At 49.6% G+C, this 13,207-nt stretch overlaps 1 protein-coding gene across 2 annotated transcripts; it reads left to right on the top strand.

Annotated features, from left to right (window-relative positions):
• Window positions 1-19: 19 nt before the first annotated feature.
• Window positions 20-12,024, top strand: LOC146433749 (cytochrome P450 4B1-like). 2 transcript variants are annotated; one of them, XM_085067664.1, is made up of 13 exons: window positions 20-875; window positions 3,185-3,286; window positions 4,786-4,930; window positions 5,596-5,640; window positions 6,169-6,296; window positions 7,784-7,908; window positions 8,026-8,177; window positions 8,748-8,854; window positions 9,331-9,521; window positions 9,991-10,124; window positions 10,271-10,335; window positions 10,537-10,619; window positions 11,282-12,024. In XM_085067664.1, the coding sequence occupies exons 1-13, from the start codon at window positions 696-698 to the stop codon at window positions 11,448-11,450; spliced, it is 1,626 nt and encodes a 541-aa protein (XP_084923790.1). In that variant the 5' UTR covers window positions 20-695; the 3' UTR covers window positions 11,451-12,024. The 2 variants fall into 2 exon arrangements, with proteins under 2 accessions (XP_084923790.1, XP_084923791.1); XM_085067665.1 differs by lacking the exon at window positions 3,185-3,286 and having other exon boundaries at window positions 22-875.
• Window positions 12,025-13,207: the final 1,183 nt, after the last annotated feature.

Here is a 13,207-nt window from a genome sequence, read left to right as displayed (position 1 = left end):
GGCTGGTGCTGCCCCCGCGGCTCCGCTCCGGCCCCTCGCCCACCGAGCTCGGCGGGGGCTGCTGCTCGCAAAGATAGCGCCGGCAGGGAAGCGGTGTTGCCCGGCAGCTGCCTGCCCTCTACCTGCCACCCAGCCGTGCCAAAGCTGTGCCAAAGCTGTGCCAAAGCTGCCACGGCAGCCGGCCTTCGGCATCGCCAGCCCGGCGCGGTGCGGCATTCCCTGCCGGAAAGTGCTGTCCCGGTCGGCGCTGGGATGCGGCTCCCAGTGCCGGCAGAGGGGAGGGAGACAGGGAAGGACGGCGGGAGTTGTCAGCCGGGATGCGGGATGGGAATGGGTGGAAATGAGGGTGAAACCTCGTGAGGCAGGACTGTGTGATGAAGACCTCGGGAGGAGGAATCCCAGCGTACGGTCTTCCCCTCTCTCCTCAGCCTGCAGTCCCGGTGCGGAGCCAGCCGGTGCCGGCGGCGGGGACTGGGGGCGGGCGGCAGCTCCCAGCCGGTGCGGCGGCGAGCGGAGCGTTCCCGCGGGATGCTCCCCTTCCCTTCCTTTCCCTTCCCTCCCAACAAGCGCCGCCGTGATTTGGCAGCCGCTCGGACTCTGGACCTGCCTCTCCGCCCCGCATTGGCTGCCGCGGCCGGTGCCGCCGGGGCGCGGGGGCACACCGGAGGCAGCCGCCGGCGGCTCTCACCGGGACCATGAAGCTCCTGTGGCTGGGCGTGGATGTCTCCAGGGTGCTGCACCTGGCCGCCGTGTTCTGCCTGACCTGCGTGCTGCTGAAAGCCATCCAGCTGTTCCACCGGCGGCGGGAGCTGCTCCGGGCGCTGGCCGACTTCCCCGGGCACCCAACCCACTGGCTCTTCGGCCACGTCCACGAGGTGGGGGAGAGCCGGGTCTGCGCTGCCGGGAGCGAGGGGGAGTGCGGGGAGCAGCTTTCCTGAGGGGTGTGTGGAAATGATGCCGGTGGGATCTATCCCTGTGGTTCGGGAGAATTGCTGCTCCCGGTCCGCGGGCTGGGTGAGAGATGTGCATCCCTTTTCTCAGCCAGACCAATGTGCTTTCCTTGTCTGTGATGCTTGGAGAGAGCGTGGCTCACGCATAGCTCCCGCAGGCTGCTGCAGACTGCACGGTGGAAAAGGGTGGTGGCTGGCTCGCAGTAAAGAAAGCGGTAATACAGTGTGCCGTGGGCAAGGTCATCCCGGGTAGCGAGCCGGCATTGGTCAGGAGGCAGCAGAGCCGCGCTGCTCTGTCCCAGGGCAGCTCCACTGTCACCTCTCTGCTCCTCCGAAAGCCGGGGCAGGGCCGCTGCAGCTCTCCCTGCGGCGCTGAGCTGATGAGATGCTGAGCAGATGCTGCCGGCATCCAGAGGCACTTTCTCTCCCCTGCCAGCTTGCATCGGCCTCAGGGCCAGGTGGGGCAGACACTGATCATGGTGAGTCGCGTTTAAGCCACAAAACACATCACAGGCATTGCATCCCGCGCAGGGGCTGTGGATCTTCTTACAGCTGCATTAAGGTCACGAATAACTAAACCCACGATCATGGGCAAGCCTTGTTCTGGTCACTGGTGGCAGGGATGACTGTTCCGTGAGGCATGTGCTTGCCCACGCAGATCACCAGGCTGCCTTGGCAAAGAGATTTTCACAACTCATCAGCAGCTTCTTGAGGAGTAACTGAGCTTGCCTGATGCAAAAGGCTTTTCCATTCATGCTTAAAGCTGCTTAAAATCACCTTGCCCTCTGCTGGGCTCTGCTGATGTCCTGCTAATCTGTGGCACATTAAATAACTGGCACCCTGGAAAGTATCTGGGAAATCAGGAGGAGACCTCCCAGGGCTTGTGCCTGTGCTGTGGCAGTGCCAGTTTTGCTGTGCTGGATGGGACAAGCAGTCTTTTGGCAATGTAAGCATGAAGATGGGCCAGTTCAGGGCTTTGTTGCACTGCCAGTTAGACTTTAAAACTGCAATTAAATAAAGTATGTTCTCCTGTTTGCTAGCTGTGGCTATTTGTCCTGGAAGGGGATTTAACCATTTGTGCCAATCACTCACTGTCATCATAACTAGGTTGTTCGTGGCTCAACTTTTACCACACACAGTGTTTTTTTGAGAATTTCTCAAAGATTCAATAATTTCCTGATTAATGTTGCTGAATTCTCCAAAGTCTAACAGTTCATCGAGCCAGCAAAGAAACTGGCAATGCTCTGAGCACACACTGAATTCGAAGTTTGCACGTACCTTGAGGAAAACCTGAGAGCTGTATTCAGGGAGGGCACTGACATTTCCTGTTCTGTTGATTTAACTGATTATTTGCCAGTTTGCATCCAGGACGGTTTAGAATCTCAAATATATTTGTCATACTCTGGGTGGATCTCCTGGGGATACATCACTTTGTTTTAAAGCATTCTCTGGCTATTAGTCTCTACTTAGTCAGATCACTCAGTAGAAATGGCATTAAAATATCAGGAAGAGATTTCTTGGAGCTGTTCAGCCTCACTGCAGCAGCACGACTTAGTTAAAACCCACAGTGGCAGCCTTGAACTGACCCAACTGATGTCCCAAGGCCAGGGTTGAAGGGAGGGTGGTGCAGGGAGCCCTTTGCCCTCTTCTGCCCTGTGTGGGGAGGAGCCAGCCTGGCTCTGGCTGCTTGCAGCACAGCCTCATGCTCAGATTTCAGCTCCTGTGTTTTCTCTTTCATTTGCTATCACTCTGTCATCATTAAAAGTGCCCTTAAGCCTCTTCCCAGATGCTTTTAGTGTTGGATCCATTTCAAAACTTGCATTTCAGCATGAGATCAAGCAATTACCTTTCTTAGATCCAAGTGGGGGGTTATACTTTTCTTCTCAAGCCCCCAGGGGAGGAAGAAGTAGAAGTAATGGTCTTTCATGCAGAGCCTGGTAGCTGGAGCCCTGATTCAGGAGTGGGAACTTTCTATTCCTCTGCAGCTCACAGAACTTTATACCCTCTGCTCCAGGAGTGCTCTGTGCAGCAGGTTACTCACCTTGAGGGTAATCTCTCAAATAAACAAATTCAACCCTCTGCCAGCACAGGGATGGTTCTTGACAGCACAAGCCAAGGCTGATGCTCCAAAACCAAGCTGGATGCAAAGGCTTCTAGTATTAGGACTTCTGCCTGCAAGACTTGCTCAGCATCTCCCAGTTACTTCCATTTATGCTTTTTGTGATTCATGACAGAAGCAGCACAAGCAGCTGTATCAAAGGGACTCTCACATGTTCAAGTGTCACTTGGCTAAAGGCATCATGCCAAGCCCTGCTTCTGATGGCATTGGTGAAGGGGTGGGCACTGAGGAGGGCTGCCTCCTTTTGCCCCCAAAATTGATCCTTCAAATCAGAGAAACTGATGGTTCTGTTTATTAAGTTCAAAATCTTGAACTTGAGTAAGCGAAGGTTGAAGGTGAGTTTTCTGTGATAACTGGATGTAGTTCATCATTCTCCTGAATGTGGGAGACACACAGGATGTGCTGCAGGGACCCCCCAGCTCATGAGGAAGGGGGGAGTTCAGCCTTGGAGCTGAGCCTGGATGTGCTCCCACATGGCCTGTGCAGTCCCCTGGCAGACACCCAATGACTCCTGAGTGTCCTCTCTGAGGCAAGCCAAACGTGCCTGATTATTTAAAGTGGGTGATTATTTGAGTACAAGCCATGTCCTGGGTTGAGAAACACCAGCCAGACCAAAAGCTGAGATAACTCAGCACCAAAGCAACTGAGCAAATATTCACTTGATACAGTCAATAGGGTGACTTTGAGGCTCATTTCTGCACCAGTACGCTGATTTAATTAAACTTCAAGCTTCAAGTCAAAGCAGCAGCTGCAGCTATGTCAGATCTAGCTTACCAAAATCCTTCCCTCTACATATTGGTCCCAAATAGTTTCTGTTCAAAGAATAAAGAACTCGTACATAGTGTTTTCTATGTGATTTTTTTCCTCTACCTGTGGCTGTGGATCTTTCCACCAATCTTTCCATGTATTCTTTGTCTATTGCCCGTATATAACAACACAGGCTATAAAAGCAATAAAGCAGTGATCACTCTGGAGTGAACCTGCCAGTGCTGCTGATATGAATGCTGGTTCTCATGCTGCTCCTCAGATTGCAGTTTCCAAGGACTGGAGATAAACCTTTCTGGGAGCACCAGCTCTTCATTGCCTATAAAATTCAACTCTTGGAAATCAATGAATTCTTAATGTAATATTATTAACCAACATTCCCTTCTCTGTACAATCCATGACTTTGGACTCATTCTGTTGAATTTTGCCTGGACACTGGCCTTCTCCACCTAAATGTCTGGAGGAAGCTGTGATTTCCCAGTTGGGAGGCATTGCTGCACTGGGGAGGACCCAGCAGCAATGCTGTTGGCTGCTGTAAAAGTGCTGCTGTATTTCCTCACAACTGCAGGCTGCTAATTGCTCAGCCATGTGCAAGTGAGAGTCTATTTGCATGCCACAAAATGCAAATGCTGTCTGGGGCACAGCTGAGTCTTCTATGGGGTGGCCATGGAAAAAGCAGATAATGTATTTGAGCTGATAGGCACCACCACAGTGCCTAAGGATGTTCTCTATCTTAAGGTAAAGTGATAAGGAAGAATTATTTTATATGAGCTTTAAAAGTAGCAAACATCTCTACTTCCCATGCTTTGCAAACACACAGGAACAACATCTTGTTTGTCCTTATCTGGTTTTGTGATCAGAAAGACCTTGGATTTTTACGACAGTGTGTTGGGAGATTTTTTTCCTCTCCAAATCTATATATTCTTTCTCTTTTTGCTTCTCCACAACTAGTTTCTCAAGGAGGAAGAGGTGCTGGACAAGGCAGAGCTCTGGGCACAGAAGTACCCACATGCTCACCCTATGTGGTTTGGGAGTTTCTCAGCATTCCTGGTTGTCACCAATCCCGACTATGCCAAGGCTCTGCTGGCCAGAGGAGGTGAGAGATTATGGCTTCAGCTGTGGAGCAGCAAACACAGCCTGCAGATTTCCCATGCCAGCCTCAAAATTTACAGCAAGGCAGGGTTTCACAGAGAGGTTTTCTTGCAGAAATCACCTAAAGGCATGGAGAGATACCTCTCTTTCATGCTGTGCCCTGAGTGCTTCAGGCACAGCGCTGCAGGGCTGACCTGACTCCAAATCCATTGCTGGAAAATCAGAATTCCTTAAGTGTTCCTTGAAAAGTTAATTACTCAGTGCCTGATCCCAGCAAGGAGATGACACCTGGGACTTTTTCTGTCAGCTTAGAGCTCTGGCTCCTACTGCAGAGAAGTATCTTCAGTGTGTCAAGAAGAAAAGGCTCTGAACAGTAGTGTCTGAGGGGGTTAATCATTTATCACACTGTACAGACTTTGGACTACCAATTTTCTTGTTTTTTCCAGTGTGGGCATCTGCTTTTATATGTTTTTATTGAAGCTGGCAGAGACAAAGTTGTTTGTTATGAAATACTGGGAATTCTGCACGGATGCCACCGATTTTGCTTCATACCCATCCAAAAGTGAGAGCCAGAGGGAGCTTTCAGCTGTAAACCAGTGGGTTCATGCTATTGAAACATCTACCATTTTATTTTCTCTTTCTTTATGGTTACTTTTTTTTTTTTTACAGACCCCAAGGATAACATCAGCTATAAACACCTTGTCCCATGGATTGGTATGTATTCCCAGGGCTTTGCCTACCAGGAATGATTCTGAAGTTAGTCAAAACCATGCTATAAATAAACAACATTGTACTTGCTCCTTGATGGAGTTATAGCTAAAAGCTTACTGAAATTATTACATTTATTGAAAAAGGTGCTAAGTAGTTCTATTTATTTTCAAGGAAGGAAAGTTCAGACATAACATATGTACAAATGAGAGCCACATACATGTCTGTACATAACAAAGGGTGGTGATGGGAGAAGCTTAGATTCATGGAGGACAGGTGAAAAACACATCTGCTGTTCTCAACATCTCTGCTCTAGCAGGATTGATGTTTCTGGGTGACCATTGTGCCATTTCACTGAGCAGGGCTTTGCTTAGCTCTGAAAACCCTGGAGCTGATGACATTTGGAAATACCCTCTGGCATCAGCTCAGCCAGCAGATCTAATCATGCTCCCTGCAGGATGGGGCTGTGTCTGCAGGCAGGTAAAAGCAGCCTGGCTGTGCCCAGCAAAACTTGCCTTGCCTCTGTTTCCCCAGGGAATGGATTGCTGATCTTACATGGGCCAAAGTGGCACCAACACAGAAAACTCCTCACCCCAGGGTTTCATTACGACGTCTTGAAGCCATATGTGGGCCTGATGGCAGAATCCACTAATGTGATGCTGGTAGGACTCATGATGCTCTTCTCCCTGCCCTGTTTTCTTTTCCCCATCCTGTCTGGTTAGGAGGTAAATGCTGGAGCAGTGTTTTCTTTGCCTGGTAATTATAAGGACATGCTGTGTCCTGGTGGTCAATCTTTCTGAGTCACCCCAAATCCCTGCCCTTGAAGGGATGAGCATCCCTTGGAAGGGATGAGCAGGTTGAGCCTCCCTACAGTGATAATGTCTCTGATATTGCCTTGGGATCCGTGGCTGAGATTTCAGGATAAATGTCACTGCCATCCCCAAACTGTGCATGATCTCAGTTCCAACAGAAACTTCTTACAAGGTATTTTTCTAAATGAAGAATTGTAGTAAATAAAGGTTCACAATAAATCCCCGAAAAATAAAAGTTGGAGCAGAACTATATTGTGACCTAAGGTGAAAGGGTATTATTTCCTGCCCTTATACCCATGAATGGATTGCAATCTGCATGCACTGTTCTTCCATCCACTGGTGCTGGGCAGGATGGAAACCAGTAGGAATTACAGGGTAAAGGCACCAGCCTTTTTGCATGTGAACTGGCAGGAGTCTGGCTGCTGCCTCTATTCCTTCTCCTTCACCTCCCTCACGTCAACCTCCCCAGCAGCTTCAGATGGATCCTGGATTCCTCCTGCTGGCCCAGGGAGCAGCCAGGAGCCAGGGGCTGGAGAAGCTTTTGCAATGCTCTGGGAATTTGGGATTCCTTGTGCACAATGCAAACGCCAGCTGTGGGAGCCTGTGCCACCAGGTGGCAATCGTTGTATGTGCTACAGACTGCTTCTGTCCCTATAAGCCTGGTTTGGTGCTGTGGCAGCTCAGACGAGACCGTGCTCCTCTCTCTCCTCCCTTTCTCAGTTTTTAAGTCCACTGGCTCCTTACACCCGCGAGGGGACAGAGGATTCCACACCATTCCATGTCTGCTGGGGAAGAGAGACAGGATTTATAGTTTCTCTAGGAATTAGAGCTCAGCAAGAGCTCCTGTATTACATGCCGGGAAAACACACTGGCACAGAGATTGTGGGATAGAGAAAACAACCTTGCTCCAGAGTTTGCATCTTGGGCACCAAGCTCATATGTGCTCGAGAACAGACCCAGTGGAGCCCAATGCCAGCATATACTGCTCTTGTACAGAAAACATGCTGCATCCTAACAAAGACCTAGGTAACTCCCCATCACCCAGAAATGCTCCTGTTCTGGGCTTCTCCAGAGTGCCCTTGCCTCAGGATAAGGTGTAGCAGGGCTCACCACCACCAGGATCCAAGAATAGCAGCTGCCTGAGTCAAATCTTGTATTAGCCATCCCTCTTGTGGCTTCTCTTCTCTGGGATTTTGATGGCAACAAAGAGATCCACTTCTTTTTTTTTCCATTTCTCTGGGATGTATCTCTATCTGAGCATTCATTTCACCGGGGGTGACTGCAGATCATGCAGAACTGACCCCTGCCTTCTTATTTCTGTCTCCTTTGTGCTCTAGGATAAATGGGAGAAGCTGACTGCAGACGAGAAGCCAGTGGAGCTCTTTGAGCACGTCAGCTTGATGACTCTCGATAGCATCATGAAATGTGCCTTCAGTTGTCACAGCAACTGCCAGACCAACAGGTCAGTGCTGGCTGCCCCAAGCCCTGGCAGGAAGTTTGCAGCTCAGAAGGGAAATGGGCAAATTGCTTGTCACAGTGCTCCCAAATTTACAAGCTTCCACTATTCCCCTGTCCCCAGGAAAAACACGTACATCCAGGCTGTCTATGACCTCTGCCACATGGTGCACCAGCGCCTCCGCATCTTCCCCTACCACAATGACATCATTTACTGGCTCAGCCCCCATGGATACCAGTTCAGGAAGGCCTGCAGGCTTGCTCATGACCACACAGGTATTCCCTGCTGTCATCCTCTTCCAAAATTTTGGACAAAAGCAGTCAGGTTACCTCCTTGCCTGTGCAGCGATCCTGTCCAGAGGCTCAGAGCTGGGATCCAAGCAGAGTGTCAGCTTGCAGTAGTGGTCTGATCTAGGCATGAAGCAAAGGGATCTCACAGCTCTTGGGTTATTGAACTGGACTAGTGGAGGAATTCCTCTCTGGGAGCACTCCTGTAAAATGGCCACAGACTACTGAGGCAAGAGATGGGCACTGCAGGCAACACCAAGGCAAGGAAATACTTTGTTTTCCAAGCCAGGTATGATTTTAGTGCATGAGGGGTGTGTAAAATAGACTGAGAAGTCTATGGTGAGCAAAGAAATTAGTAGAAAAGAATGGCAATATCTGTGGAATTTGTTGCTGTGCTGCTGAAAAAGCCAAAGTGCCTGGGATGCAGAAGCACAAGTCAAATGCATCATGGACTGAGCAGTGCTCACCCCCTTGGGTGAGCTTTGCATTCAAAGGAAGGACAGTTTTGGAGTTTGGCATCTCCTGAGCCTGCTGAACCTTTAATCCTTTCTTCCCCAGACAAGGTCATCCAGGAGAGAAAGGAATCCCTTAAAGATGAACGGGAATTTGAAAAGATCCAGAAGAAGAGACATTTGGACTTCTTGGACATCCTGCTGTGTGCCAAAGTGAGTGGTGAGGAGTGTGGTAGGGCACAGGGTGCAAAAACCAGTCAGTGTTTGCAGGGGTGCCACAAATCACCAGAGACCCTCAGGACTGCAAAAACTATTAAAAAAAATTAGCCCCAGTCCCACACAGCTGAAGAGAGGCCAAGGTGATCCAATTTTCCATTGTTGAAATGTTGGCAGTGTCTTTTTGGGTATACAGCTTGCAGAGGGATTTTGTAGTGCTGATGGTTTGATATGGTGGGGGATAAAGGGATTTAAAAGTGAAGGGAAAGGGGCCCTGAATCCAGTGTAAACAGACCCTGATTTTGTTTATATGTATCCCACAGGCATCATCACACCCCTTTTACAATAGCTGAAAGAATATAATGCCCCCTACTGGGATATTTATATTTTTTTTTATATATGTGTGTGTGTTACTATAATACATATATAAATTTTAAATTTATGGGTGACTGAGAATATCTCTGGACTGTTAGGATGAGAATGGAGCTGCACTGTCAGATGAGGACCTGCGTGCTGAGGTGGACACCTTCATGTTTGAGGGCCATGACACAACAGCCAGTGGCATCTCCTGGCTCTTCTACTGCCTGGCAATGTACCCTGAGCACCAGCAACGGTGCAGGGAGGAGATCCAGGGGATCCTGGGGGATCGGGAGACAATTCAGTGGTAAGGCTGCACATTTCCTCTGCTGGTAACTTTTTTCCTGTTGCTGCCATTTCTAAGTGAGCAATGTCTCTGAGGTTCAAAAGCTGAGTTGCTAAAGGTTGCTGCATGCACAGGGACTTCACAGGATGGAGCAGATCCTCCTGCCACCCTGGAAGGGACATTCTGGATGCCATACCATGCCCTGGGCCACCAGCACTGCTCTTTGCTCTCTCCTGTTTTCTCACTGCAGGACATCATGGTCACAGCTTTCCCCCTTTCACTGTCACTTTGCACTTGAGCTTGTTTAGAGATTGTTCAGGTTGTTCAGAGGTGTCCTGGCAGCCTCAGCCTCTGGCAGCTTGTGGTTGGACATTGTGGGTCCCTCAGTTCACCCAGTCTGCTGCAGGGGGATCTGCTCAGGAGGGTGATGGCTGTGGGTGAAGGCACTCCCAGCACAGGCAGTGTGGGGCTCAGCCTGCTGTCCCAACAGGGAGGACCTGGGCAAGATGAATTACAGCACCATGTGCATCAAGGAGAGCCTTCGCCTTTATCCCCCCGTGCCTGGTGTGGCTCGGCAGCTCAGCAAGCCCATCACCTTCCCTGATGGACGCACTTTGCCGGAAGGTCTGTACATCCCATTCCTGCCTCACAAAGCTGTGCTCCAGGCACCAGCTGCATCCTCACTGGCACAGATGTTCAGACAGGGCTGTGCAGATGTTGGCTTGTTTCTTTGTCACTGAGCCTTTCTCTTCTTCTCAATTGTTTTCCAGGCAGTGTCACTGCAATAAGCATTTACCTCATTCACAGAAACCCTGAAGTATGGAAAGATCCTTTGGTGAGTTTTCTTGTGCTCTCCTAATAATTCATCCCCTTCATGATGTGCCTCTTGCCGTGTCCCCCTTCACCTGTTGTCAGGAGAGAATTCTCTGTCCTGTGGAGCTCATAAATTAAGGGGTGCCACATTTCTGAAGATACTGGTCAGTACTGTGTTCCTTAAATAATTACTTTTTCCTTGCTGTGTATTCTTCATTTCCAGGTGTTTGACCCTTCGCGTTTTTCCCCGGAGAATGTCTCTGGCAGGCACTCTCATGCCTTTCTACCTTTTTCTGCTGGAATGAGGTAAAGGGAATTGAACACTGAAGGAGTAGTGGGCAGAGACCACCAGCTGTAGTCCTGGTCCTGCAGCATTAAAAGGTTAAATAGTTAAATGAGGATATAACAAGTGTTTGTGCAACAGAGGGGTTCTGATACCAGCTGGCAAACGGGGAAGGCAGCATTGCCAAGCCCCTTCTGGGGACAGGGAACTCGGTCCCAAAGCTGTGGAACGTCCTGCTGGCATCTTGTGGGGAGCCTGCAGCATTGTGAGCTCACCTGCTCTCCTCCTCTCCTTGATGCAGAGACCCTATCCCACCCTCCTGCCCTTTGAGTCCCCTTTTCTCCTTCCCCCATTCCTTCCCTTTGCTCTTCCCTTCAAGGCAAACAGCTTGCAGACCTTCCCTCCTTGGAGACCCACCACCTCATCCCTGCTAGCTTCTCCTTTGGCTTCCCGTCTCCCTCCCTCTCCATGCTCTTTGAACACACATTCACGAATTCCCAATGTTCCTCTAAATTCCTCCTGCTCAGCCCATGCCCCTGGTTTCACTGCCCAAAGCACTGCCTGGGGCCCCCTGAGCTGCAGAGGGCAGGTTGTGTGCAGGTTTGGGAGAACGGGCATGGGCTGTGGGGATTTGCTGTGCCCAGCACTGGGGTGGAGTTGGCTGAGCTGCTCTGTTTCCCTGCAGGAATTGCATCGGGCAGCAGTTTGCCATGAACGAGATGAAGGTGGCACTGGCTCTGACCCTGCGGCGCTTCGAGCTCTTGCCCGACCCTGCCCAGCCTCCCCTCAAAATCACCCGGATCATCCTTCGCTCCAAGAATGGGATTCACCTGTATTTAAAGAAAATCCGCTGATGCTGGAAAACTTCCTGCCTTCACCAGAGGGAGGGACCAAGCAGATGACAGGACAATGTTTCTCTGGGGCAGAAGTGCAGGGCAGGATTTGGGAATGAGGATTCCTGATTTCTGTGTGTTGTCTAGCAGCTGAAAGCCCGTTTCAGGTTAGGCCCAGGTAGCTGGGATGATATTGCACAGACCCACTGCCTTCTGCTCCAGGGCACTGATCTCAGAGCAGCTGGGCATGGCCATGCTGTCTGTCCCCTTGCACTGCCATAAGGGCTGGCCTGGGAACATCTGCAGGTCCTGCCAGCTTCCTTCTTACCAAATCCTGCCTCCCTACTTGTCTCCTGGCCAAATCCATGACCATTTCCAGCCCTGCTCTGTTGTCAGCACCTTCCTCAGTGCCTAGAGGTCAGCCCTCCTCTCCTGCAGTGGGGACAGCCTGTGGCAAACCTCTGTCTCACTTCTCACACTCAGTGGGCCTCTGTTTTGTTGAAAGCACTGATTCCAGTTTGGGCTCTGGAATTTTGCCCAAACTGCAAAATACTCTGTAATTTTTGTCTTAATAAACCAGTAATTTTTCCTGCAACAGCAGCTGTGTTGTTTATATTGCTGGTGCTTGTCTGCTTCATCACAAATGCAGTGTAAAACCTCTTTAGAAATGGGAGATGGAGAGGAAGCCCATGAGCACCAAGAGACTCCCCTGGAGAGGCCAGGAAACTGCCTGTGGGTCTCGAGCCACAGCCAACACAGCATCTCCTTCCATGGGCAACTCTTTAACAGGGGCCAGTCAGCAATCCTCAGTCAAAATTCTGATAATTACAAAGTGTGTGTGGAGGTGGGGAGGTTCCCTCTTTTTTTTTTTTTTAATATTGTTTTATTTTCTTAAGCTGATAAAGTCCTGAGAGTTGGTACACTGGAGGACACTAGCGAGCTGTGCTCTGCAGGAATCATTATTGGGATAGGATATCACACATCACACTGTGAAATCCCAAAAGCTGCTGTTGCAATTACCATCACAGTGCTGTCAGCTGCAGTTCCAGGATTGTGAGAAGGCTGCTGTGCAGTCAGACAGCAGCTGACTTCACACAGCTCCCATCTGCAGAGGCTGCTCTGCAGGGATGTGCTGGGACAGCCCAGGAGAAAATCCACTTGCTCCAGCTGCCTGTCTTCCCTTCAGACACGAGGTGCAGCTCTGGAGCTGAAATCAGAATTATGCAAGGGAGAGAAATGGAGTATGCTTATCAAAATGTATCAAGTTATGAAACTATGAGACAACACAAGCTCTTTGGAGGGCCACATCAGGATACAAAACTATCTTGATAAATTGAAAAACTGCAGCAGTGAATGGAATGCGAGTCCATAAGCACAAGAGCAGGCAGAGGTATTGAACACAACCAAGAGAGGAAATGACTGACAGGCAGCAATCTCATCAGTGGGGATTCTGTAGACAGAGAGACAGGAAAGGTAATATGCATCAATGATATCCTGCTGTTTCAATCAAAGCAAACATCATACTTGGGTGCATAAACACAAATATTTCTCAAAAATTTTTCACTTGCTTCTCTTTCACCAGAGGAAATGAGACAGTGTCCTTCAACCCTGTTTGGAGATCTAAGTATAAAAGCAACCACATCTACTCCAAGCTTAGATACTCAAAAGCGCAAAATGAGAAAATTTTTAATCAAAATAACTGAAGTTACCAGAAGCAAATTATGTACATCTCTGTATTGGATGCAATTTTCTTTTATAGACAAGATTTGAAAAAAATA

Source organism: Lichenostomus cassidix, chromosome 8 (genome assembly GCF_008360975.1).
Source record: "Lichenostomus cassidix isolate B80296 chromosome 8, HeHo_3.0, whole genome shotgun sequence".
Classification (NCBI taxonomy): Eukaryota; Metazoa; Chordata; class Aves; order Passeriformes; family Meliphagidae; genus Lichenostomus; species Lichenostomus cassidix.
Note: the sequence above shows the minus strand (reverse complement) of the source record. Positions and strands in the feature narration are given on the sequence as shown.